General features: G+C 42.6%; 2 protein-coding genes across 3 annotated transcripts in view; one reads left to right on the forward strand and one right to left on the reverse strand.

The window, feature by feature from the left end:
- Positions 1-6,944: 6,944 nt before the first annotated feature.
- On the reverse strand, positions 6,945-19,275 carry trnt1 (tRNA nucleotidyl transferase, CCA-adding, 1). Of its 2 annotated transcripts, XM_080001334.1 has the most exons (8): positions 19,198-19,275; positions 18,932-19,071; positions 18,657-18,850; positions 11,456-11,594; positions 9,649-9,775; positions 8,426-8,619; positions 7,727-7,980; positions 6,945-7,566 (listed from the first exon to the last, which is right to left on the reverse strand). In XM_080001334.1, exons 2-8 carry the CDS (start codon positions 18,990-18,992, stop codon positions 7,321-7,323), a joined length of 1,215 nt encoding a protein of 404 aa, XP_079857460.1. In that variant the 5' UTR covers positions 18,993-19,071; positions 19,198-19,275; the 3' UTR covers positions 6,945-7,320. The 2 variants fall into 2 exon arrangements, with proteins under 2 accessions (XP_079857460.1, XP_079857459.1); XM_080001333.1 differs by having other exon boundaries at positions 18,932-19,268.
- Positions 19,276-19,985: 710 nt separating this feature from the next.
- arl6ip5a (ADP-ribosylation factor-like 6 interacting protein 5a) overlaps positions 19,986-23,252 on the forward strand; it is a 5,202-nt gene continuing 1,935 nt past the window's right edge. The window contains exons 1-2 of the mRNA XM_080001319.1: positions 19,986-20,192; positions 22,711-22,928. Of these exons, the coding sequence (XP_079857445.1) occupies positions 20,014-20,192; positions 22,711-22,928 (397 nt within the window). The 5' untranslated portion in view covers positions 19,986-20,013. The remainder of the gene's footprint in view (positions 20,193-22,710; positions 22,929-23,252) is intronic.

Consider the following 23,252-nt stretch of genomic DNA (forward strand, 5'->3'; position numbering starts at 1 on the left):
CACACACACACATACAGGCGGTTTCATCACAGGTGCGTGCACGACACCGGCACCTGCTTTGAACGCACCCTAGCACCCTCCTGGTTGCATCCCTCTCCTTTTCTTCCTCATAACTATGACAGGAAGAGACCATGTGCCCAATTGCTGTTCTAATTTTCCTGGACTTAATTAACTGTTTTTAAATACAGGTTGTCATCTGATATTTATGTTTTTCCATGTACAGGTTGTTGTTTGGTTCTATGTTTATTTGTCTCACCCATGGTGATTCTTCCCCTCTTGGTGTAGTGATTAGTTGTTTATGGACCAAACATGGTAAAATAGTTCTCCAAAGAGGGGGGTTGGTGGTGGTTCTGTACAACAAAACCTGTGCTCTTGCCATCCTACAGGTCGTCCACAGGACAGAGTTATTGCAGCAGTTCTTGATGATTTAAGAATTAACAAAGAGTTGCATTGCAGGTTGAGAACTTGAACTCTATTTTCAGACTAACTCTGTATTAGATGCAATGGCATACAAGTACTCTGTTGTATACCCAGCATGCTGACAACGCACACGAAAAAAAAAAAAAGTAGGACGGGCCCGTGTGTCGGGTCGTCAGATCGCCACTAGATGGCGCTAACGGGAGGTGAGCCAAAACAAAGGAGACTAGTTCCAGATCCCACCAGCGGAGGGCGGTGATGGGCACAGACGTGCAGGAGCAGGAGGGAACGCATCTTTATTTTTTCATATATTTTTTTTTCTTTTGTTCAAATCAGTCATTTTAATCGGAATTGTCAATACTGTAACAATATAAAATTATAGACCACCACAAAATAGACCACTCATCGTGAGTTTTAAATTTTTTTTTAAAGAAACGGATGAACCACTTTCTTTTCTTAAAAATACAAGACAAATAAAAGGGAAAAAACATTAATGGCATAAATGCTGCCGCCCTGGTAAAGAGGGTTTTGTAGGAAAACCCTTAGATAGCTGGATAGAGTATTTAATGTTATTGTATTTTTTATATATATATTTTTTATCTTTCAGATTTAAGGTTTTTTTTTTTTAAATGCTAAAGAAGGCTCCAATCGTCACCATGACAAATTCTCATTCTGATTGTGACCAAAGCAATTAGGCAATCATAATGAAAATATTTAAGATAGATTATTTAAAACAATATATACTTTTTAAACAAACAACACTGTGTGTGTGTGTGTGTGTGTGTGTGTGTGTGTGTGTGTGTGTGTGTGTGTGTGTGTGTGTGTGTGTGTGTGTGTGTGTGTGTGTGTGTGTCAAAAACAAACACTCTCGTCTGGTCTCTCTCTCCGATGGAAAATCAAGCTGTTCCACTTAGCGCGCCCCCTAGAGGCCTGGCCACTTCGTTGTTTGGACTGGCTCTGCGGCGATTTTCTGTTGCAGTTGTTTTTCCTGGTTGGTGTGTTTGTTGACTCTGCGTCGTTTCTGTATTTGCAGCGACCTTCCTGTCCATGGCATTGTTTTGGCTTTCTGCAGCAAATCTTTGTTGTTGCATTTGTTTTGGGTTTTTCGTGTGTGTTCTGATGGCGTCGTTTTGTGTCGCTGCAGCGCCGTCCGACCGGATCTAGTTTGGGCCGTTGTAGCGCGTTTGCACTTGTCGGCCACCGTACCCAAGCCGTCACAGCGCGTACGCCATAGAGGTGTGAACGCACTGAGACGCTGCGTCAGGGCTTTTGAGGGCAATTAAAAGTCTTTTTGTAAATGACAACACTGACATCTCCTGGACAAAAGGGGTTGAGGCTCATAAAGTATAAGCTGAAGTTTTTGACGCCATTATTTGGTTTCAGATAAATACACATGGGTCTTTATTGTTATTGCTCTGTTGATCGAGTACTGAGCCCACAGAGTGTGGCACGAGGAACCTATTGTTATTGCTCTGTTTATTCTTCTCGTTCTTGTTTTTTGGCCTTTTGGAGTCAGCTTTTTGGGGGCCTCAAGGCTTCTCGAAAACTCCCAAAACCTTTGCACGCACGTGAGTCGCGATTGTGGCGCCGTCCCTTGCGGCCGCCTGCGCGAGCACCGCGTGTCGATTACGCACATTTGAGTATTTTTCGGATTTTTCGAGCTTATAGAGCTTATTGTGCGTAATCACCGGGTGTCATGACATTTCACTGCATATATGTACGACCATATGTGTATGTATGTGACAAATAATTGAGTTCCGGTGTCCCCATTGACATTGTATGGGTCCTGTGCATGGGCGTGGTGAAATGGCCGACCTCGCCCCGTATTCAAATTTCAAAAAATCAAACCTGTTCACTTTTTGCCAAAAAAACCTCACAAAATTAGGTACATATATGTACCATAAGTAAGTCTACTTAGTAGACTTGAAAAATATTATATTGCCGCCGTGACTGACACCCAACAGGATTATGTTTGATTAAAGGTACAATTGTGGTCACTTTTTGGTCATTTTTATGCTTTGTACTTTAGCAAACTCCTCCTCGACGATTTATTGGATTGACTTCAAACTTGGCGCGTGTCTACAAGACACCTTCACGATTGAAATCTTTTTTAAATGATTGAGTTTTCATTACACGGTCATTGCTGCCTACAGCTCTGTTATTATTATTAGGGTTTATTAGGTATTATTGTTTTTGCCTGGATTTTACTGTTTTTTAATCTTGGCTTTTTTTCGGGCTAAAAGTGTCTTGAACACGGACACCATAGTATGCACAGCCATGGTTGAGGTCCTGTTAGAACCGGGACATTTCAGATGTCTTGTCGTTTGAGTTTGATCAATATTGATCTACATTTGGAGCAGAAATTTGTGAAAATTTGTTGTAATTTTGATTAAATTTGATTAGTTTCAGGAGCAGGGAGCTTTGTGACACCATCATCCAAAGTTATATCATTTCAAACTTCGTCTCTGGGAAGTCATTTGCATCCAGCACCTTGTGTACTGCAATGCATTTGCTACTGTAACCCGTGCTGCGTTTTACAAAACCTGAAAACTATAATTGGTCAAAGGTGTTTTTGCACCACAAAAAGTTTGAAGAACCTTTGGAGGAATAGTCCCTTTCTTTTGTGTCTGCACTGCACGATCCAGGAACAATCATGTTTGTTAAAACACTGTTCTGGAAGGACATTCAAATTAAACGACACAAGAGGAACATTCACTCAACTGCACAGTGATTGGAAAAAAGACATGAAAAATAAGATACTTAATTTAAAGTAAACACGTCTTTATTTATACACAATTTATTTCTGAAACATTAAATCTACGTTTAAAAAAAACTGTCCCGCCGCTCGATCTTGCGGTGGACATGGCAGTGACCTCAATCACGACAGGTTTTCCTCAGCGCGACCTGACCAAGTCACATTGCCAATCAGTAAAGAAAGAGTGGAGGGAACATCCATCATCAGAGGTTAGTCACACTCGTGTAAAAGAAAAGACCAAACAAATCACAGAAAACCTTGAAAAAAAGTTACGAAGCAATGAGTGAAAAAAAACTCTGCCGTTCAATGTAAACTCGGAAAAATTGTAATTCGTACTGCATTTCACAGAACCCGGAAACTGTACCTAACAAGACTAAACCAGACCACATGTATTGCTGCCTGAAGCACAAAGATCCTAATGAGCGTCATAATACTTGGATAGAAAAAAAATCTTAGTTTAAGGACTATATATACAGTATATCTTTTTTAAGTCACTAGTTAGCTTTATTAAACAGACTACAATATCAAAGCCAAGTAACAACTGGTTTTAATCAAGCACATATTTTAGATGCAGTTTGGTGGACTGACCACTTAAAAGCAAAATAATTTAAAAAATATATAGTTTCCACTAGATGTCATGCTTACTTTTTATAATTATCTGCAAGTCAGAACGACAGACACATCACAGCATAAAGATCTGAGACCTTTTTTTTTTTCCCCTACAGAGCAATTTGCTCAACCCAACTCCAGAAATCATTCATCTCAGTCAGGGATCATAAATGCATTTGACCACATTAATAATATTGTCAAAATGTGATGCATCTATGACCATCTCCAAACATTTCTGTTCCAAGGTGAACAGAAATGGGATCAAATAGCAAAAACATTACGACCATTCTGTTGGAAGCCTCTATATGCACTTATCCTACCTCATCCCTGTTCCTTCCCTTTCTGAAGCTGCTTTCTCAAAACAAGTGAATGCTGTGCTACTGCAACGGTCTTAATTCATTTGTAATTGCTTGGTTTGCCTGTGATCCAGTACTGCCGGGTTTTAAAGGGACCCAGTGTGTACAGCAGTGTTTTTTAACCACGCGAGAGCGTTTCAAAATCCATTTTAAAATAATGAATAATGGAAAATAGCTCTTGTGTTGCAAGATCTAAATTGCATGGCTGCACTAACTCATTAGCTCGTAGTACTATTGGATCATAATGATAAGCACAGTTCTACATGTTTGCAATGTTTTGAGATTTATTTTAGTGGGTAACAGGATAGTGGTGTGCCGTGGGATTAATTAATTGTCTAACTTCAAGCCATTGGTCTGGATTGCTGAACTAGCAGTGGAACTATCTTCCCACTGCTTGAGCCATAGATATACAAAGGAACAAAAATGGCTAGCCTGACCCTGAAAGTGCAGTATCAGGGATTTTTATTTATTTTTTTAATCATTATTATTGAATTGTGCGTTGGTTTCACGTAGCTAAATTCTAGACATGGCTCAAAATAATCATGTGTAGCTGTACTGAAATTAAAATGAAATCTCACACATACAGAGAATACAAATACAAATTCACACTTTCACGTGCAAACCAATTTACACATAGTTGAGAGTTGTCTGACATATTTAGCTCTAAAATATGTCAGACAACTCTAAACTATGCAATAAGACATGATATATTATACCATGTCTTATTGCTTGACCGGAAACACTAAGTCAGTATACAGTATACAACTGTATTCGTAAATATTACTTTTGTGTAAATGTGCAGTGCATAATGGCAATCCAGAGAAGGAAATGCATATCTTCTGAAAGGGGCAAGGAGTTAAAGTGGAGGTACACTTAAAAAGAAGTAGAAGTTTCTGACCAAAAAGACGTGTTCAGAACAAGATCAGAACAAATTGACACGGTGATTTGGGTTCTTGCTGTGTTCTATGCGCAAGCCCCTAAAGGCGAACTCTTGTCTTTTGCCTTTCTCTCGTTCTGAGATGTCCCCTTGTCGCAATTGGTCCAACGGCTGCTGGGTCATTCAAACTCCTCCTTTACCCGGGTCAACAAGGTTGTTTTTTTCTGGAGCCGCAACATTCTGAGCATGGTAGGATACAAACATTTTAAACCCAAGTAAGGCACATTCCGCACTGAATCAGGACAGTGGATTGCGTAATTGAGAGCGTGATCTCTGGTCCACTGTACATCCTGGCCGTTCCTGTGTCTCAGAACAAAAAAATAATGCAAGTATTTTAAATGTATTTATTTTTGAGGATAATAATAAAAAAATAAAAAAAAGTGAAAGCCCTGGTCACTATTTGAGGAAATGGATTGTCATGGAGTTTGATTTCACCATTGTTTCTTTTTTCATCTTTATGTAAAACAAAACAACTGCCACCTCCTCTCACTGTCAAGTTTGTGTTTCTTTCACCGCCGAGTTCTAATTGAGTAGTAATTCAGTATCCTGCTGACAGTGTTCTGGGACATGTTCTCCGGTGGTTCTATCGTCTTTTGTTCTTGCATCATTTGAATTGTACCTCCACTTTTAAGTTGTTGAACCGGTGAAACGCACCAGTGAGGTGAGTGTTTTAAAGTCATGAAGTGATGAAACTTGAAGAAACAGAAACTTGACAAAAATCAATGTCTCCTTACACCACCAGCGCAGCTCAAAAGGTCACAGCCACAGCCACATTCCAACAATAAGAATTCCACCATAAGCTTGTTTTGTGATTGATTATTGGGGGGATTACTGGGGATCAGGCAAATCAATGGGGGGGGACTCTGCTGATTCGCCTGATCCCAAAACAGGAAGAAATAATTGTTTGTTTGTCCCGGCAGTAAGGATCGGCGGCGGTCACTGGAGCAAAGGAGGGGGCGGGGCAAGTTGGGAACTTCCCCTGAACCCCCAGTCCATCCCATAGAGGACTTACCTCTGGAATAGTCGCGGGATGATTTTTTTCGCGGGGCCTTTGAGTGGGTGGATAAAATTGATGGCGTGTTAGTGCGTCTATCATTTGCGTCGACTAAGAAGGCTTTCATAGTCAGTGGCTGTGGGCATAGGAAGAATGCATAAATTGCCACCATGACACTAAATACGCTACCACATATTATACTCTTATTTTATTACCGGGGAGCTTAAAACCCCAAATAACATGAGGCATATAGGATTAACTCGTCTGTTGTAACAGTCAATGCCGCATCGATGGCGCCCAGATCATAATATGCATCGTATTCAGCTCGGCATGTCTCCTTTTCAGTAAGAAACCACGGTCAATACTCACACTGACAAAGCTGAAAACGCAATGATAAATTCCATCGCAAGGGGGTGATTTGAAGGAAGATTATGGCTTTGTACAAAACAGATAAGGAGTGGCCTACGAGAACTACTTAAGAATAAGTTCAGAAAATCTGAATGAGGTAATTCTCATTCTTTGAGAATTGGCAGGGGGGGGTGCAGAGCTTTACACCAACACAGACGGCGTGTTCAGCTGCTGTTATGTCGATTACAAACGGTCCTCCCGCGGTGGGAGATGGGATGCTGAGAGCAATATTGTGTAAGACCGGTCTGAACGGATGCACATGGAAATCAAACTTCGCTCTCAGGTAATTACGGGGCAAAAATGGGAGGAACAGCAGGGTTTAGATAGTTGGCGTCCTTTCTCGACAGCTTAAGGCTGTGTGCGGTGTCTGAATGGAGAAGAGGGTGCCATAATATGAACCACCGACAGATTTAATGTCAACTTCCAAGGCGGGAAATAAACTCCAACAACAAAAGCTGCGTGGTGGCTGCCGCATGCTGCACACATGCTGTATTTTTCAAATACCACTTCAATAAACAATAATGGAAATAAGCGTTTATGTCTCAATTCTACAATTTCCATAATAAATACCCACACGTTTTACATTGAAAGTAGCGATAAAAGGTTAATCTCTTCATTTTGAGATTTTGTCCTTGATGAGACATTTGGTATACTTGTTTTTGACAATTTTGATAGATATGATGATGAATGATAGTCTTCTTCACAGCCGGTGGTGTGCCCTGGTATTTTCTTCATTATGAGAAGTTAGCCACGATGGAAAAAAGGTTAGGAAACATTGCCGTAGGCCCTCGTGTCAAATACAGGTTGGCAAGAAAATAAAATGTGTAAGCTGCTACAGGTTCATTCAGGCGTTGAGATGACTGAGGAGCTCGTCTTTGTCCATCTGGTAGCGGCTTTTCTTCCAGACGTCCCGGAGCTCCTGCAGCGCAGTGCCGATCTCCTTGCCCGACGAGATGCCCAGCCCCCTCAGGTCATGGCCGCTCACGGGGAAGCGCGGGACGGACCAGGCAGTGAGCTCTGCCAGCAGCCTCCCCTCGCCCTGGTACTTGAGCAGCTCGCACACCTTCATTTGGGTGTCCAACTCGCGGCTCTGTAAGTAGAGACATCACCCTGGACATCAATCGTTCAAACTGTGAAAGATGGTTCTCCTTCCAGACCAGTGTTTTGAGTCAACCATCTGGATTTACCAGTTACCCGAACCCAGAGAAACAACCAAGAAGAACCACAGTCTGGAGTACCCTTCAACTCACGTCTATGATGAAGTCGGTGAAGGGCGTGAGGCTTTCTGGGTCGTCTGGGCACCGGCGAAGGTCTCGCCGGTGTTTGACCAGGAAGAGAGCCAGCGTTTTCTCCTCCCTGGACACCTTTAGCCTCAGGTCCATCTTCTCCACCTCATCGGGCCTGTGGAAGAGTGCAGCCAGGACGGTCATGGGCTTAGGAGAGCGGTCCTTGGCGCGCAGCCACACTCGTTGCATCTCCTCAATGTCGCCATCTGATGGTAAACCTGTGGAGGCGCAAGGGTCGGTTTTATGAGGTCAAGGCAATAATGTTTGGCTAAAATTCACCTTGTGGTATACAGTGGAGTTAATCAGAATAGCTTTTTGATAGTTAATAATTCACTTTACAAAGAGAAAAATGAAATGGCATATGAAATGTTAATAAAAAAAATGCATAGAATTTCTAGTTTCTTAAACAATGGGAGAAAGAGCCCTTTCACTTCAAGCTTGGAAGGTCTGATTGTAACCAGTTTACAAAGGTGAACCAAAATGATTAAAAAAGAAACAATTTTTTGCGTGCTGTTTAAAGAGCTAGGATTTATAAAACTAACTTTACCCCTGTTGTATTATGCAATGTCAACCAGTCCAAAGTTTACAAGAGTTTTTCACAATAAAGAGTCACACCAGTGAGTGTACCAAGACGATTGCAACCAAAGCAGTCCCCCCTCTCACCTATGTATTGGGCCAGTCCCAGCTTGTACATCAGCTCCAGCAGGTGAGCGGCGTGGCTGCCCACCACCATCTTCTTCAGCTCCACCCAGATGCGCTCCCCTGAGATGCCGGCCAGGCCACGGGCGTTCTCCCTGATGGCGTCCAGTGTCTCGGGTTCGTGGACTCCCGGCTCCAGCGCCACCCTGCCATAGAATCTGGAGGGCGGGGAGGGGGTTATTTATTTATTTATTTATTTATTTATTTAATTAAGAAGATTATGAATAAAAATGTACAGGACAGTCGTCGTGAGCAAGGGAGACAGAAGCCGGCCCTGATTTATTTATTTAAAAAGGCGGGGGGCTTCCAATATCCAATCTTAACAATGGTGGATCAACCATTGTTAACTCAGGGTTGTTAAATAAACAAGGTGCCCCCCCCCCCCCAATTAAAAGTAGAAATTAATCAAAAGGAAATCGCATTATCACAAGAATTGCATTAACTTTGTATATAATTATTGTAAAACACCGTGACCATTCTAGTTGTCAAAACTGCACCCAACACTTAGAGAAATCAACGTGACCCTGATTAGTGTGTACAAAAGCAAATACTGTTTGTCTACTTCAGCTGTTGTTTAGGAAATAGTTATTTCATCACTTCAGCGATGTTGCAGTTATGTATTTTTGACGTGTGTCTTCTGGCTACTGGGGATATTTTTCAATCAAATTATAGATATTACACATTTTTTGCATGTTCATGTCAGATTTAATTGCAAGTATTTGTGGGTACTTTTCATCATAGGCTGAAAATAGCAGGCATTTAGCCACTAGATTGGAATAAATGGGTTTTCATTTCCCTAATCTGTGTCACAAATGCATTTCATGAAGTGCTTCTCATTTGCATTCAACAAACCTGTCATGGTCCCTAAAAGTTTGAAAACTGAAATAGGGAAACATAATAGACTAAAGCAACATTGATGTAACTATGCCACTCAGCTACATGCTGCGGTTAAATTATTTTGTTATGTTACATTTGAGTCGGTTTTGCACCGCCAGCTTCACAAAGCCAGCTTCACAAAGCCAGCTTCACAAAGCCAGCTTCACACCCAGTCCGTAATCTCATCCGACAGTCGGACTGTCCCCCCCCCACCCCAGGCTTAAGTACAGCTCCTGTCTATATGTCTGATCAAGTTCACAGAAATTAAATTGGACCCTTTTAAAATCGACAAAAACCCTGTCAAAACTCACCTGAAATAGCGCAGTATCCTCAGGAAGTCCTCCTGGATCCTTTTTTCAGCGCTGCCCACGAACCGGACTTTGCGGTTCTGCAGATCCTCATGTCCTTTGAAGTAGTCGTACAGCGTGCCGTCCAGCCCTGTTTTAGAAGCATCACACAGATCTTAAAGCCTGGTTTATACCTGCCCCATGAGACGCAAATTACCTCACTTTGGGGGGGGGGGGGGCAAATGGTGTGTGGGGACCTGTGCGCATACTAACCTACTATGTGCGACACCTCTGAGATTTTGTGACTTGGCGCAAGGGACGTTCCCTGGAAATGCATTGGAAGCGATGGGATATCAGCGTTTCGCCGTTTAATTTCTGATATGTCGGCCAAAATTTATCTGCAGTCTACAGATTACTTTTTGACGCAGAGACAAAATAGTATAAGCAGACACGTAATTCTGGTTTGGTGATGTTATTGTGAACAATCAGGGTCGTTCTAAAGTTCAGTTTACAAATAAAAGGGAACGTTTTTATTGGTATATATGAGGTTTATTTTTAGAAAATCTTGCAACGAGGGAGAACAATTCCACATTGTGACTCCTTTCCATAAGTCAGTAAGCCTTCCTAACCCTAACCCTTCCTCTGTAATAAAATGCTGAGCAGGATATAACTTTAAACCCCCATCTCCTGTCTCTGCATGGAATGGGCCGGCAGCTTTTGTTGGTTTAACCACCATGAACAGTAATTCACCCTCGGCACAAACAAGCTCTGACACCCTGCGTGCAGTCTAGTGCTCGTTTGTTTACTACTTCCTGCTTCACATGGTACATTTTCTCTACTGCTATCCATGGTTTCTGACTATCTCTGGGCCTAACAGAAACAGTATACTTTGGCCTACTTCAATCTGACAAACGACAAGACCAAACCGTTCATTCCTTTATTTAATTTTTTTTTCATGCTTATTGACAGAGACAGTATGTAGAGACAGGAAATGACATGCAGCAAATGGTCTCGTACCGAATTTGCCGCAATTGCCACAGCGGCAAGGACTTCAGCCTTGAAAATGGTGCGCTCTAACAGGTGAGCTCCCGGGGCGCCTCGTGTTTTCTTTCCTATGGAGAGTCTGATTCCAAGTGCAAAAAGCTATGACACGCTGAAGTGCAAAATTTCCGTGTCCGGTAGAGGCTCCCGATTGCATTTAATTTCTCTTGTGCGACAAGTTTAAGTTTGACAGTACGACAGGCTTGGAACTGAGCTTTAAACTAAGTAAATAAGTCATGTATATGAAATAATGACATTATTAACATTAACATTGGATGTCACCATATTTGCTATCAATAAATCGAATAAATAAAGTGCATTGTGTGCATTTTTTTTTAATTTTTGTTCGTACTTTGTAAACACTATACAGAGGGAGTTTTAAACTGTCATTCATGGAACATGGTAAATGTCCAGCTGAGCAAATTACTCACTGTTGTACTGGAAAAATCGAGCCCGCCTGTTTTTCCTGACACCGTATTTTGTGATGCAAAGCCCAGACGCAGTTCATTGGGCGGCCACTAGGGATAGGACCCGACTGTCGGATGCGATTATGCATTCGATGTGAAGCAAACTTATAGGTGTGAAAAGAAATTGTTCACAGATTAAAAAATAAATAAATCTTTTCAGCTTATTTTGCCCCCATTATGTGGAAATTTCAATAGCCTATCCCAATAGGATCTGACTAGTTGCTTACTTGTGGGATTTTCTTCCGAAAAAATAGACAAAAAGATGAGAAGTATTATTAGACTGTTGGATGTAATTAAATAGACAACTTAAGCCTTTGAAATACCTAAAAACATGGAGTTGATGGTGAGGTCTCTACGCTCGGCGTCTTTCTGCCAGTCTGTGGTGAACTCCACCTCAGCGTGGCGTCCATCCGTCAGCACGTCCACTCGCAATGTGGTCACTTCAAAGTTTTCATTGTGGAGCTGTGGAAATAACATGATACGATGACACTAGCGAAGAAGAGACAGAGAAATGAAACCGTGCAATACAAAATGTAACATTTGAAAAAGGCTTAGTGTAACTTAAGGTAAAACAATTATAAAAATAAATATTAATTAATTGGCAAATATACAATATTTGCCATTATTGCACAAGAGCATTAAAAAAAATTATACCATTGATTCAAGAGGTTTATTTTACACACATACAAATACATATACTTATATGCAGTGACATGTCATTGCAACCCACCCGGAGATTATGCACAAGTACTAAACTTAACACAATAGCTAACCTAATTACTACCTAACTAACTGAAACTAACTGATTCCTAAAACGTAATGCAGTTAGTAAATAAAATAATATAAAATAGGACTTAACAAGGTAATACTGAGTGGGGGTACAAAATAGAACTGAAGGAAAATGGAATAGGCTATTTTGGATATACAGATATGTGCAGTAAAGTGGCATGAAAATAGAGTGAAGTAGTGTGTATGTGGAGATATACAGTACAGTAAACAACAGTACAGCAATATAGTAACACCGAACAGAACAGCAATACAGCACAGTATGCAGTAACCCAGTACAGGGTAATGCAATACAGTAAGCAAACTTGACCTTGAACTTGAACTTGAACATACAGCAAAGTAAGACATTGGGGCTTATGCGTGTGACTCAGTGAGGACCACTGGTGAGTTCAGCGTTGACAGTCGTTATGGCTTGCGGGAAGAAACTCGGTCTCAATCTCTCTGTTCTCACTGTGTGACTGCGGAGGTGCTTGCCTGAGTGCAGCAGCTGGAGAAGTGTTGTTGGGGTGGTGAGGATCCTTCATGATCCTACAGGCTCTGCTACTACACCTCCTGGTGTATAAGTCCTGCAGGGAGGGGAGTAGAAGGACTTGAGGATCCTCACGAGACCCTGAATTTCTTCAGCTACCAGCTATCCAGGCACACAGCTGAGAGCTTAGTCCTAGCTCCCGCTGCTTGACACCCAGTCTGGTGGGGACTACGGTATTGAAAGCTGAACTATAGTCGATGAGCAGCAGCCTCACATAGCCCCCCTCTGGCAATCAAGGTGCGTGAGCGTGGTGTGCTGTACAGTAACTGGGAGACTGTGTCTTCCGTGGATCTGTTCAGCCGGTACGCAAACTGCAGCAGGTCCAAGGTGCGGGGGAGGGAGGCGCAGATGAAATCCTTAAATCAGCCCCTCGAAGCACTTCATGACCACGGAGGTGAGGGCCACAGGATGGTAGTAATTCAAGTAGGCAGGAGAGGTGATCTTCCGGACAGGGATGACGTGGGACCTATTGAAGCAGGACCATGACCACCTACTTGGCCAGGGAGGCGTTGAATATCCTAGTGAGCACCAGAGCTAGCTGGTTAGCACAGGTCTTCAGTACTCACCCAGATATGCCATCTGGGCCCGCAGCTTTCCTGGTGTTCACTTGCATCAGAGCCCTCATGCTCAGACAATGAGGGTGCGTGCTCATCCCCAGCGGTGTAACTCCAATTAGCTGGCGTTGTTGCGAGCCTCAAACCGCGCATAAATGGAGTTCAGTTTGTTGGCTAGGGAGGCGTCCACACTCGTGGCTGGGGAGGGGCTGCTCTTGTAGTTGGTAATAGTCCGCAGCCACTGCCACAAGCATCTGGTGCTTCATCTGTAGCTCCACTGTGTCTCTGTATGTCCATTTGGCATCCTTTACCGCCCTCCGCAGTTTGTACGATGCTGCTTTGTATTTGTCCATGTTGCCGGATACAAGACCATCGTTGTAAGCAGCTGTGTGGTCATTCATTATCTGGGGTTCATATGACCTAAAGTAGAGGGGTATAAGAGCATGGTTCTTGCGGCTTTTTTTTTTTTTTAGTTAAATTCAATGCTTTTTAAGACCTCAACACATAATTTAAGACCCAAAAAATGTTGAAACTATTTCTTTGATAGAAAGGAGACAACAAAACTTAACTTTTCCTTTCTTTTGTTCAGTGCTGAGAACACTGTCAATTTAAACGTTTTCATTCAAACCATTAACCAATCAGAACAGTTCAAGCATATTAAAGCATAACTATGTAACTTCTGGTATTTCCCGCCCCCTACAGTTGAGTGCAATTGCACTTTTACGCCACTGAGGAAAAACTCGGTCCGGTGTCTGAAAATAATTTATTTTACCAGACAGATTTAAACCTTATCGATCACATTACACGAACACCTAGGTTACAGCGCCCCTTTGCATGGGACCTTGCTGCTTCAGTGAGCACTCCATGGCTCCCCTGGAGCTCTGGGGAGAGAGGGCACAGGGATTGGCCCCCTGCTACCGATTAAGGTACCATATGTGCTCGGCCTGGTAGATCGGCTTGCACTCGCGAGTCAGAGGGTGAAACAAACCCTGTGGAGTATTGAAAGCGAGGGTCGTAGCCGGCCCAAGGTGCGGGTGCAGGGCGCACCACTGGCCCATCTCATCCACGCTGTCAGGGAGGTGGAGCGACTGTGTTTTGTATGAACATTATTACCGCACATCTCAACCGGCAAGTTTATAATTTATTCAAATCAATTTTACCAGGCAAAAAAAAATGCTAATTACTGGAGCGAAACATCCAGGAAGTAACTTAGTGCTGTAAAGTGTAACGTTCTTTTCCAGTAGTTTCCTACCTGAACACAGAAGTTACATAGTGAAAGAACAGGCAGGGGGGGTGGGTGGGAATGAAAGATCTCCATATTGCAAGTCAATGTACCATCAAAATGATTTCGAAAAAAAGTCACATAATGTTGCTTTAAAAAGCTTAATAAGTAAAGCCCTCAAAACAGCCTGTCCCAAGCCAAAAGGTTGAGAAGTGAATGTACATGACTTTGAAAATGTGTATGTGTATATACTCACCGGCCACTTTATTAGGTACACCTTACTAGTGCCGGGTTGGACCCCTTTTTGCCTTCAGAACTGCCTTAATTTTTTGTGGCATAGATTCAACAAGGTGTTGGAAACATTCCTCAAAAATGTTGGTCCATATTGACATGATAGCATCACACAGTTGCTGCAGATTTGTCGGCTGCACATTCATGATGCGAATCTCCCGTTCCACCACATCCCAAAGGTGCTCTATTGGATTGAGATCTGGTGACTGGAGGCCATTGGAGTACAGTGAACTCATTGTCATGTTCAAGAAACCAGTTTGAGATGATTTGAGCTTTGTGACATGGTGCATTATCCTGCTGGAAGTAGCCATCAGAAGATGGGTACACTGTGCTCATAAAGGGATGGACATGGTCAGCAACAATACTCAAATACGCTGAAGCGTTTAAACCATGCTCAATTAGTACTAAGGGGCCCAAAGTGTACCAAGTAAATATCCCGCACACCATTACACCACCACCAGCCTGAACCTTGATACAAGGCAGGATGGATCCATGCTTTCATGTTGTTTACGACAAATTCTGACCCAACCATCTGAATGTCGCAGCTGAAATTGAGACTCATCAGACCACGCAACGTTTTTCCAATCTTCTATTGTCCATTTTTGGTGGGCCTGTGTGAACTGTAGCCTCAGTTTCCTGTTCTTAGCTGACAGGAGTGGCACCGGGTGTGGTCCTCTGCTGCTGTAGCCCATCTGCTTCAAGGTTCGACGTGTTGTGCCTTCAGAGATGGTATTCTGCATACCTTGGTTGTAACGAGTGGTTATTTGAGTTACTGTTGCCTTTCTATCGTCTCGAACCAGTCTGCCCATTCTCCTCTGACATCAACAAGGCATTTTCGTCCACACAACTGCCGCTCACTGGATATTTTCTCTTTTTCTGACCATTCTCTGTTTACCCTAGAGATGGTTGTTTCTGAAATATTCAGACCAGCCCGTCTGGCACCAACAACCATGCCACGTTCAAAGTCACCTAAATCCCCTTTCTTCCCCATTCTGATGCTCGGTTTGAACTTCAGCAGGTCATCCTCACCATGTCTACATGCCTAAATGCAATGAGTTGCTGCCATGTGACTGGCTGATTAGCTATTTGTGTTAACAAGCAATTGAACAGGTATACCTAATAAAGTGGCCTGTGAGTGTATAAATATCTAATTCAACATGACTGTTTGAGTGGATTACATGGCACACAAACACACACCAAGTTTTAACAATACTGTGCAACTTTTTTCTTGTTTTAATTTATAAAATATAAATTTTGTTTAATTTATTCTTTGGCACTATTGTTGTTGTGACATTCATGTCAATAAAGCAAATTTGAATTGAAAATTTAAGCGTGAGACAGGGTGTGTTTAAAATTGCATACTAACATACTGCCTACTACATACTCAATCAATATGTACTGCATACTGTCTTCTAAATGAATGATTAAGAATTGCCATTACCAATTGGTATAACAGACACACACACACACACACACACACACACACACACACACACACACACACACACACACACACACACACACACACACACACACACACACACACACACACACACACACACACACACACACACACACACGTTGTTCCAGTTTTCCTGGACCTGATTAACTCTGTTTTTCAATACATGTAGTGCAACAGTTGTCGCAATATACAATATATTCAACCACTAGTGACCACTAGCAACACTTTGAATGAAATGTTGCAATATATATTCCAACCACTAGTTATAGCAGCGAGTATCTTGTTACTGAGCAGCAGGAACAATGCGAGCGGCAAAGAAGCCATGTGGCTGACACTTTGAATGTGGAAATTATCTTTTCTATCGCTTATTTTTGCCCTTAACACACAACTGACATATTGTGCCATTGCAGCGGGTTATCACAAACATGTTTGAGAGTCCTTTGAGGTAGTTTGTGTTACGAAGTGCGCCGTACTTTTGACTACAGGTACTCCTCACTTAACAACCTACCTGTTTAACGACCCTTTGATCTTACGACCAGCTCTCTGACCTGTCTGTATTGTACTAAGCGGAGCACGCAGCGGTACAATACCGCTGTGTGTGCGCTGCGTCTCAGCGTCAAGCATCTCATTGCGCATCACCCTTTATATACACTATATTACACACTATATACATCTCATCTTATCACCGTTCTGAGTCTCAGTGTCGTTCCCGCAGTCTGTCAGTATTCACTACACTAGCGTTGGCAATGGCCACCCCCCTCTTAACGTGAAATAACACGGGTCCCCGCTTATCACCCAATTCGCTTAATGACCTGGTCTTAGGAATGGAACTCGTGAAGTGAGGAGTACCTGTATTTGGGTTGGAGTAGCACTTTGCCAACAACCAGTGCAATTTTGACAGGACCCCGCTATGCAGAAGCCCCAATGAAAGCAAGCGGGGTTACAGAGGTAGCTCTACCTGGACTGGGAGCTGGAGCACTGGGGGATTGTTGGTATTTACACTGCCAGCACAGGAGCGTTGGACCGCACTACATACTCAATTGGACATCATACTTAGTATGAATAGTACGTAAGTACGCGATTTTGAAAACAGTCTTACTTACATTGAAATGATCCAACATGTCCTTGGCTCTGGAGTGGCCCGTGAATTGTGATCCATAATAGCGGGAGATGGCAGGGTGCCCGTCTCATCAGTGGTCCAGTAGCTCAGATGGAGATCGATTTGCTTGCTCTTTGTTGTGTAATTCATGCTTTCTTCGAACATTACCACATAGGATTTCTCACTAGCGCTGCACGATAGCTCCCCTTTAATGAACGGGGCAAAACCGTATTTGGAGACTTGGCGGTTTTACCGCAGCCCTTTGTGTCTCTGCCGGTGACGCACGACTGCTGAGAAGTTGCCAGGGAGTCTGAACTTTCAAGTCTGCAATGTGCAAACAATGTGGGCATTAGCATAGCCCCACACTACCACTAGCTGTTGCTGCGTACCACTTCACCCCCATGGTTCCTAATGTAAAAGTAACGTAAAACTTAATGGCCGAGTCTCTCTTGCAACCCTGAAATTATCCAGACATTATCTGGAGGAGCTGTATCTGTGAATCTAAATGTCCTAATCATTTGACCCAGACTTTACCCAGCCGGCACCCTAGTACAAAGCCTGCGTAACGTCCGATTTAGTGGTATGTGTGAACAGAGCAGGTAATTGTCCGGAGAGCGAGCGTGTCGGCATGTCGCGTGTAAATGATGTCTCTATCATGCGCCAGTTATTGATCTTCGTGCATGGAGTGTATCTGCTTCGTACTCCTTTCTGCTTTCCTTGTTATTCCTTTCCACTGTCTTGTTTATGTTGCGGATACATCCAAATACATGAAGTATCAACACAAAAAAAAAAGTCTTTAGCCTCGTCCACCATCTTGGGTGTGGTGTAAAACATCCCATCCCGCCTCCTGTACGCTCTACCCAGGCTCTGCCCCTCGTCTAAACAAAACTGATTATTTCCAGGTAGTGTCAACGCGGTTGACACGGACAATCTCTGTTTTTTCGCTGCATGTATAAAAGTGTAAATCTGGACAATGTCTGGATAATGAGGTCGTAACATTATCTGGAGTGCATGTGTGAAAGCAGCTTCAGCGTCAAATACAAAGTTAATTAGACAAACACGCCATTAGATGTTTTATGTAGGCCACTGTGCGTGACAATTTTCCCCATCAGCCTTAAACGCACCACCTGCAAATGTAATACCTATAGCAAATTTACAGTAAATGTAGGACAATTTATGACCTTAATTTCCCTGATTTCCGTTTAAGGAGCCGTGAACCAAGAAGAGATCAGGAAATATTTTGTATTGTGGTACGAACTAAGATACAAATTTCCCCACCATTGTGGCAATTGACTATATTTTTGGACCATCTCTGACTCATAGTTTCAACACACACGACTATTCAATTTCCAACATTTTGAGATTATTCATACCCTTGAAATTGTCTGGTTGAATTTTCAGATTTTCCTATTACAATTTTAGCTTGTCAGGCGTCTTTTTTCAGAACTTCATTAATTCATACAAATTGTATCCCATTTTCTTCACCTTCTCACCAATGATTGAACATGCGCTGATCCCTAATGGGTCAAAATGTCATAGTAAAAACAAAACAAAAAAATCAGTTTAGTTTGACTTAATTACCCTGGCTGTGATGGTCCCATGCTTCTCCCCCTTGTTGTTGATCATCCGGATCCCTGCGCTCCGGAACAGGTTCTTCATCTCCTCCGGGGTGGCCGTGGTGGCAAAGTCCACGTCCTCCGGCCGCTTCCCTGACAGTAGGTCCCGCACGGCTCCACCGGCTATCCTCAGCTCGAAGCGATGCTTCTCAAACAGATCTGGTGGGGTAGGGACGCAGGGACAGTTAAGGATGGAGGCACGGGAGCAATAAACACGAGGTTTAGCTGAGGTCCACGAACCTGCCAGCCCGTTCAGTCCATCCGTGAACAGGGACTGGAACTCGGATGTCTTCAGCTGCATGGTGACCAAAGTTCTCCGAATAACAGCTGATCTTCCGATCACCAGACTGGATCTTCTAATGATCAGAGGGCTGAGCACTCTGCAGAACATTTAGTTGAATAGCAAACACGGCATCTGCTGATATAAAAAAAAAAAAACAACAACAACCACCAGCAGCACCACCACCACCACAACAACAACAAAACGTGCGCCGTGCTTTAAATACCCAAGCTAGGCAGTTAGGGCTGAAATGACAGCTGAGCGTGAATCTCTTGCAAACCTAACGTGGTTTGTCGCGTCGGGGAACACGCTTGCCAGAGTAAAAAAAAAAAGCCTCAAATCACCGCGAACTGACCAAAACGCCCGATGAAGATCGCCGGCGTGTAAAACTCAGCGATAAGTCCACATAGTAATAACCTTTCGCCGTCTGTTAGCGCGTTTCCGGAAGTGTTTCTGGCAGCATGGCGGCGCTTGGCCAATAAATAAACCACACGTCACAGGTAGGCGGGGCCTAAGAGGCAACGCTCGCACGTTACCAGTTCCCCAAGAAGAAAAAAAATACCTCATTTGTCTGTGGGTGTGTATGTATGTATGTATGTATGTATGTATGTATGTATGTATGTATGTATGTATGTATGTATGTATGTATGTATGTATGTATGTGTGTGTGTGTGTGTGTGTGTGTGTGTGTGTGTGTGTGTGTGTGTGTGTGTGTGTCTTATACCAATTGGTAATGGCAATTCTTAATCATTCATTTAGAACACACACACACACACACACACACAAATAAACATGTTAAAGTCAACACAAGATGGTTTGGTCTATAATTGGAATGGAGATGATATTATTCAAGGCCCTTCCTTTGCACTTTTCTGAATCGGACGTGAGTTTTCCGAGTTCCGATAAGGGAACGCAGCATCGGTCCGAGTCCGTTATCGCGAGATTCTCCGCGATCGCCTCAGCTGTTTGACGTCGGGCGTCCCGGTGCGGTTGTGACAGTGTCGCTGTCGACTCTCCGCGCTCGCAGGTCGTAGACACGTACATGGCTAAAGTGGAACTCGCTCCTCTCCGGCCGTGGGACGACTTCTTTCCCCGGTCGGAAAGATTCGGTAAACCAGATGTCAAAGATCTGGCTAAATGGAACAACCGAGTTGTCAGCAACTTGCTCTATTATCAAACTAATTACATGGCGATGGCCATCGTTGTCTTCCTTGTCGTTGGGTAAGTAGGTGAGACTTGCTTGCTGTGCCAGACGGAGACATTAGTAGTACACAGCTAGTATTAAGAGTTGTGTTGTAAACTGGTGTTCCGTTTCCACGCTTCAACACTTTAACGTCTATTATGTTTATTGGTTTTGGTTTTAGTTGTTTCTCCCCCCTTGCTTTGGGGTTTACATTGTGGGTATTCACCGTTTGCCTTGGAGCAGCTCATGGAAATGAATCCAGACACATTTGGACCTCAAACGAAATGAGCAATGAACTTATTTATAAAGTACATATTTAAACACAGGGTTTTTTTTTTTTTTCTTCTTTCGGAACATTTGGGGTATTCTTGCCTTGTATCCGTTGTGGTAACGTAACGTAGTACAAGTACTTTGTCACTGTACTCAAGTACATCTTCCAAATACTTGGGTATATTCCATGTCGAAGACCTTAGACGTTTACTCCACTACACACCACAAGGCCAATATCTGTACTTTTTAAATATTTTATGTCGCAGTAACGTGCCTTTATTTATTTATTTATTTATTTATTTTAGAATTTATTTTTATGTGTATGTAAAACAAGCCACAGGAAAAAATAATAATAATAAAACTACCAAACTACTCTTTTAGGATTGTTTATACCATTGTTTATACTGTTTTTCAGTGGGGAATATGGAGTCAGTGCACACTAAATCAGCAACGTAATCGACTACCGACTACGTTCAAGAGCGAAATAATTACTGTATATACTTTTTAATGGAGTAGAATTATTTATTTATTTATTATATTATTTTTTATTTAAGACTAAATGCGTTTCATTGCCAGACAAGTCCGCTCATGGTGAGTGTTTTGCCATGAAACCACAGGGAATAGGCCCGTTTACACTGAAATATATTTGAATATTAAAAATCTTCAAAACATGTACGCTGATAATTCTAATTAACACACATCGATACCTGCACAGTCGACATATTCGAATGAAACCCTCCACCAAAACAAATATAAGATATCCTCCTGAGTCCCAGTTGTCTAAAAATAGCGGTCCTCTGCGCAGTGAGCTGTGATGACATGACGTTGCTATGGTCATGGATGACCCGTAAGCCCTGGAGTCAGCTGCTGCTCCAGTGATCGCAGACGCTACGTCACTTCACCCCCAAAAAGACAACGACCTCTGCTCCCCTGACTGGAGTCCACGTCCACGAGTCAGCACTCAATTGACGTCGGAACGATTTGTACTATCCTGGCCAGGCAAGGTCCTGGAAAGTTTCTGATCGTTCACCCCAACAACTCTTTCCTAACAACACGACTATCTGAAATGAGTGCATTGAGATTGGAGCTGGTTTTTTAATAACGTACAAATGTTAAAAAAATAAAAATAAAAAATCAGCAAATCCTTTTAGGAAAATGCCGTTTTGCCATTCTGCAAACGTTGTTTCATCAACTATTACTTTAATACAGCATTAGGCCACTGGCCCCGATACAATGCTTCGTCTCTGGGACCCCAGTGTGAGAAGTCTTAGTCAAATACTTCTTTATTTACACATGTGATTTGCTCCAAAGCTCCATACCTGTCTGTACTATAGTTGGAGCGATAACAGTGAAACTAGGATCAAAACTGTCATTATTGTACATTCTCTCATGGTGCGGACGTATAGTAAATAAAAAAAAAACAACGGTGAAGTTTAGCTAGTAATCATTTAGCTGGTGACCCTGCTAGAATCTCCTTGAAGGACCCCACGTTGAGGACCACTGGTGTAGTGGGCCAACACATTCCTTCATTTCAAATCGATTTGTTACATAAAACTGAGATCATCATCATCATTTAGGACTAATTGTAAGTCTCAGATACTTTCCTTTAATTTCTGTGACGTCTACTTTGTTCAAATATGAAGGAAAGTTAGAGATGGATAGATCCATTAATAGATCGATAAATCTCCAGAGGGAAATTTGTGTCAAAGCAGTTCAAAACCAAAAAAATAGGCGATAATAGTAAAGTCATACAATAAAAAAATGAAAGATAAAAAACATTACACAATAAACCCCCTAGAGGATGGAAAAATCAGAACATATACAATGAACTTAGCAGTAAACAATAAAAATATGGCAATATACAATAAATGGGTTCATAAATGAGAAGGTAACAAAAACAATAAAAAACTTTGTCAATGTACATAATCCCCACTTAAAATAAGCAGTGCATGATAAGAAATCTGCAATATGACCTAATGATAAGTAATAAGAAATGAAATAAGCCGAGCTATGAACTCTAAACAAAAAAAATACCTTAGTAAACTTAAAGAAAATCAAGTATGACATCGCGCACAAGTGTTTACTGACTTATTCTGCTTGACAGACCATTGTTTTGCAGTAATTTGCGTTTTTTCCATCGAGGTTATAGCGCTCAGGTTTGAGTTTGTTGCATGTACATCCTACGACCACTAGAAGGCGCCAATGACTACAGTAAAAAGAATCTCAATCTGACTATTAGGTTCCAGCTGAGTGGCACTAGTGACTCTAATCTTGTCGTTCCTGCAGGTTCCTGAACCCGTTGGGGATGTTCCTGGGGATGGGCGTGGTGTCGTCCGTCTTCCTGGGCTCCGTGTGGGCGGGGGAGAACAGAGCCGCCATCAAGACCTTCAAACGGCAGAACCCCACCACCTTCGTAGCGGCCGTGATGATGGCGAGCTACCTGCTGATGTCTCTGCTGGGAGGCGTCATGGTCTTCATGTCGGGAATCACTTTCCCGCTGGCGCGTAAGTGATGAGATGGAACGGCCCAAATAGGTGCGGCAGCAGTAAATTGCAGTGGTTGAGGAACAGTTCTTGTGTTGCAAGATCAAAATTGCAAGGCTGCATTAATTGATCAATTCCAGCCAGATTACCTACAAGCCTCACACTGAAATGCCAAGCGATGAAGGTTCAGCTCTTTTGAGATTCAGTTCTCAACGAGTCACTCAGTAAAAAGAGTCGTTTGATTTTCCGACTCTTCGTTCGTTTGATTCACTTGATGTAACGATGAAAGAGAGGAGGAAGAGTCGGTTCAGCTCCGATTTGTGGATGAAATCCTCACAAGAATAA

This window comes from Zeus faber, assembly GCF_960531495.2.
Source record: "Zeus faber genome assembly, chromosome: 5".
In the NCBI taxonomy this organism is placed as follows: domain Eukaryota; kingdom Metazoa; phylum Chordata; class Actinopteri; order Zeiformes; family Zeidae; genus Zeus; species Zeus faber.

Excerpts from the sequence above, each read along its gene's own strand:
- trnt1 (XM_080001333.1), bottom strand. The coding sequence starts at position 19,082 with ATGTTCTGCAGAGTGCTCAGCCCTCTGATCATTAGAAGATCCAGTCTG. Across the intron at positions 18,851-18,931 it reads TGGACTGAACGGGCTGGCAG|ATCTGTTTGAGAAGCATCGC; the intron begins GTTCGTGGACCT and ends CTACCCCACCAG. Across the intron at positions 7,981-8,425 it reads GGGACTGGCCCAATACATAG|GTTTACCATCAGATGGCGAC; the intron begins GTGAGAGGGGGG and ends GCGCCTCCACAG.